We start from the raw sequence: 5,000 nt of genomic DNA on the forward strand, positions 1-5,000 counted from the left end.
CATTCGGAAGATTGTTAGCATATCCTTCAAAATAATCTCCAATCATATCTTGATAAGTCAGATGACCGAACACAATTGCACGTATCACATTTGTCATAGAACGTATTTATTGTCATTGGTTTGAGACGACGTTTATTTATTTGCAGGTCTGATAATTCAAATTGTTATGGCCCATTGTAATGGATGTACTCTCAAACCAACGCAAAATACAGTCTATTGAGCGATGTTAAATCGGGGCCCATAATTCCGTTCGGTTATCAGACATGCTAATTTGTATATGAGAGCATTCCCATAACATGGAGATCTCAGCAATTTAGATTATCAGACAATGTATAAAAAGAACAAATTTATTGAAGATCAATATTCATATGCATGGTATAAATATAATACGTTGAAGCAATGAAGGACACCTGTACCGACGATAAAATATATTTACCAGATTTAGAAGCTATGGTTAGGGAATAATTAAACGGCCTACCCACACACCAAAAAACCCTCACACGTATCGATTTTGAAAAACATGTCTTCCTAATTATATGCTTTAATCTAGTATTGGTACCATGGCCTTTTTTTGGACATACATATGGAAAATAATTGCTCAGGAAGAGATTAGAGATGATGGTACGAAGGTTACACAATTGGATTCAGTAATCTGACGTCACGCCGCCCGGCAACGGCGGCCATCTTGGTTCTAAACAAAGAAAATCATTACTTTTTATTCTTCATGCTGGCTAGCACTTTAAATATGCCTTGTGATCAGAATGTGTAAAAGTCAAAACATGATCAAATTTATGGGGTTTTTTCCTCTGGATACGCTTTTATGCTCGCCGGGGAAATATTTCATACTGCATCCGCCATTGTTCCGATAGTTTAGAGCCAGTGTTGCTAAGTTACCATGTGTCATTAGGAAGGAAGTGACGTTACGACTATTGAATCCTATTAAGAGTATTAATAAAATATTGATCTGGTTAGTGACTTTCAATTTATAACAAGTAATTTCTTCTTCATTTTATCTGCATATCCACAGGCGGTCGTGAACGCTCCAGATCACAATGAGTGAAAATGATTTCTCAAGGATGTCCCTTTCTTTCGAGCTTCAAGCAGCACCATTTTCATCCTTCAACACAGGACACTTTATTTATTGAATTGTTTTGATTCTTTAAAATTGTTATAATGCCTTTCAATCAGAAATGTAAAAAACAAAATCGTTTAAGGCATACATAGAATAAAAGATTCCTTGCATGTTGTTATCCAAATTTGTCCTCATCATGCAATCACAAGCCTTGTGCAACGATTGGGAACTCGTTAGAAATTTCAAAACGCAAGAATATATGAATCAAGGAATAAACAAAAATCAATATAACAGCTTTGAAAAAGAACAAAATACCAAACACGGAATGTTTCGGGCTCAAAACCTTTCTTTAGCCAACAACAAGAACAATGAAAACGTAAATACAAGACTAAAAAAACCAGGTCCGGAGCAGAGAAATATTCGGTACGTCCTTTCAACTTGTTTACATTCCAAAATCTTCATACAGCTTTGAAGCTGTTATATTCATTTTTGTTTATAAATTTTTATAGTCCACAGCTTTTAACAGCTTAGCATCATTTTGGAATACACGACTCGCATGTTTGTGTTAATTCCCAGCACAGGGTTTTGTGTTGTTTTTCACCTTACTCCCTATCTTGGTTGTCCTTTATATCGTGTGCAATGGTTTTTTTCATATGACTATGACTACACTCATTCCCTTCATTTGGTTTCCTATATACAACTTTGTGGATTTGTCCCATGACACTCAGTGTCTGACCCGTGTGTCTCTGGTTTGAGTCCCGCAGTGGCAGACAAAGTTGAGTCCTTGGAAAATGTTTATTTTTTCGTCAAATTCTCTTACAATGTCCGTAAAACAAGAACAAGGCCAGTAACAGCGATAATCTGTCAAAAAAAATGTAACGGTCTCCCTGACTGTGATCGTCCTACATTTTCAATGGTGATGTTAGTAAAAAATCATTGAATAATACAGTTAAGACAAAATATAGTGGATATTGCGCTATATATTGTATCATGTTCCCCCCCCCCCCCCCACCCCGAAACCGTTTCTTTAATACCTTTAAATAACAAATAGGAAATGAAAAGGAGTCCTCCATTTAATCTACGAAGACAGATAGTGTCGACGTTTCGGGTGTTTCCTTTATCAATAAAACACGATGAATGAACAATGAAGACGAATGAGAGACCTGAGGATGGCTTTAAACTTCCACAGTATCTATATTTGTCGAAAAAAGTGAAGCTTCCTTTTCATTTCCAATTGCTATTTATTTCTTCGGGCTTCCAACAGCAACATTTCCCTTTTCCAGCAGTGTTGAATATCTTTAAGGTCTTAGGGCATGAATGTTGTGATTGCAGACCTGATGTAACCTTCAACAAGACTTTAAGACAACCATTTATGATATGATAAACTGATCTGATTACCAACTAAGAAGTATGAGGAAGAAAAGGAAAGAGTCAGATAAGAGATGATGCCGAGAAGAGACGGATGAATTGGGTTCACAATCAAGAAAATATTAGCATGACAAAATTTTGACTAGATTGACGAGATCCATATTGGCTGATAACAAGAAAAGGGCCACGGGTTTCTTGGGATAGAGTGATGGAAAGGGACATTCATAGAGGAGGAAAGTAATAGTGTAGAATAAAGCGTCGGGGTCGGGGACGAGGGATTTAGAGGACGTCTTGGTGGCCTTTACCCTGATCCAGTGTGGGTGAGGCTGTGTTGTTGTTGATGCTGCTGCTGCTGCTGCTGATGATGATGATGATGATGATGATGATGATGATGATGATGATGATGATGATGATGATGATGATGAAATCGCGACCCAACGATTGAAAAATTGTGTCTCCAGTCCCTCACCCCCCCCCCTACCCAATCACCTCCCCTCTGCCATTAGAGTATCTGAATTTGAATAAATTGGTCATTGATTGGACATTCAGAATTTTTTGAATTGAAAATGAATGACAACATGATAAAAAAATGATTTCATAATTTATTTTATTCAGTTGAAAGGTAACAATTTTCAACAATAGAAAAAAAAAAATAACAATAATTCAGTAAACCATAACATAGGTATTAACAAAAACTGAAATGCAAATATCACAATAAAGCGTGAGTTGATTGTATATTATGTAATGATAAAAGATCTATGGACTTTGGCCGATAAGTTAAACAACAAAAAATGAATCTTATATATAAACCATCTGTTCAAATGCAATATTATGTTTTATTTTAGGACAATATTTATGGAATAACAATATAACAATAGAAAAAGTCGGACATTAATTTTAATAATAATCTACACACTCCGGCACTAATTACTTCATAATATTATTTTAAACATACTTAAACATACTCTCTCTCTCTCTCTCTCTCTCTCTCTCTCTCTCTCTCTCTCCTCTTTCTCTCTCTCTCTCTCTCAAATACACACATCAACACACACACACAATCACACAAACTCACTCACATACACACACACACACACACACACACACACACACACACACACACAAAGAACCATCAAAATGTTATAGAATAATAACTACTCTAGAATTTGAACGCCAAGTTGTCTTTTTCCAAATGGTCACTAGGTAAGTGGTCCAAAGCATATTCGTTCTTGCGAGGTTTTCTGGAGAATGAAAAGAATGTTTTTGAAAATAAGATTGCCAGTAGGCACTCTCCTATTCAAGCCTAAAACAATCGTAATTAACACACACACTATGTATAGATAGAATGAAGTTGACGTCACTCGGGTCTTTGTTATTGTTTTTTACCATCCACATTTATGAGTAATACTCACTGAACTGTATTATCCAGACTATAGATAGTATGCACTTGGCTAAAAAGTTCACAACATTGCCATCCGGAGGTAAAAACTGTGTGTAACCTGGAAGGTTTATAGTCTGGTTAATGGAAAGGCTTCGTATGGGAACAAAACAGACAATGGACGTTTCGGGTACAAACCCTTCGTCAGCACAACAATACACAAATAAACGTGGAAAACAAATAAAATATAATGAAAAATAACTTGTATCGTCTGTACTCAATGGTGGTTGCAGTATGAATGAAATGTTAGCGTGGCGTGGGTAGAGGATAGGGTGCCCCAGGGGGGTGATCTAATTGATAAGCAAAGGTCAGCGTCAGGGAACAGAACTTTCCAGACTATAATGGAAGATAAAAGACATATTGGTAGTAGTAACAAGATATGAAGTGAATAGAAAAGTGCCAGAAGACAATAGAGAATAAAAAATTTTTTCGCGGCGGTGGTGGGGTTTGAACCTGCGACCTTATTGGTACGACAACTCCGCCTGGCAGGTGAGAGCGTGGCTCTACCGTGTGAGCTATCCACGAACACAAAAATATTCGTTTCAAACTCAAAGTCATTACTAGATCCCTCTCTCACCCACTTCTTGAGATCGCCGATTCGTTCGTATTGGTAGTAGTAGTAGTAGTAGTAGTAGTAGTAGTAGTAGCAGTAGTAGTAGTAGTAGTAGTAGTAGTAGTAGTAGTAGCAGTAGTAGTAGTAGAAGTTGTAGTAGTAGTAGTTGTAGTAGTATTAGTCGTAGTAGTAGTAGTAGTAGTAGTAGTATTTTTAATTCAGAAAAGTGAGTGGAGCAGGCACTTATGTTGGTAACAACAAGATATGAAGTGAATAGAAAAGTGCCAGAAGACAATAGAGAATGAAAATTTTTTTTTCGCGGCGGTGGTGGGGTTTGAACCTGCGACCTTATTGGTACGACAACTCCGCCTGGCAGGTGAGAGCGTGGCTCTACCGTGTGAGCTATCAACGAACACAAAAATATTCGTTTCAAACTCAAAGTCATTACTAGATCCCTCTCTCACCCACTTCTTGAGACCGCCGATTCGTTCGTACACCACCATCGCGAATAATTTTGACCAGCAGTTAAGCTTAATAGCCAATATTCTCAACACAAACATATAACATAGAAA

The 5,000-nt window shown here is 37.1% G+C and overlaps 2 protein-coding genes across 3 annotated transcripts in view; one reads left to right on the forward strand and one right to left on the reverse strand.

Annotated features, from left to right (window-relative positions):
- Positions 1–5,000, forward strand: part of LOC144968826 (uncharacterized) — a 240,103-nt gene that overhangs the window by 155,221 nt on the left and 79,882 nt on the right. The window lies entirely within an intron of this gene.
- The window catches only part of LOC144968827 (organic cation transporter protein-like), a 40,072-nt gene continuing 38,102 nt past the window's right edge, over positions 3,031–5,000 (reverse strand). The window contains exon 11 of the mRNA XM_078907548.1: positions 3,031–3,678. Within this exon, the coding sequence (XP_078763674.1) occupies positions 3,597–3,678 (82 nt within the window). The 3' untranslated portion in view covers positions 3,031–3,596. The remainder of the gene's footprint in view (positions 3,679–5,000) is intronic.

Source organism: Berghia stephanieae, chromosome 3 (genome assembly GCF_034508935.2).
Source record: "Berghia stephanieae isolate SIO BIC M18660-M18661 chromosome 3, UCSD_Bste_1.3, whole genome shotgun sequence".
Classification (NCBI taxonomy): domain Eukaryota; kingdom Metazoa; phylum Mollusca; class Gastropoda; order Nudibranchia; family Aeolidiidae; genus Berghia; species Berghia stephanieae.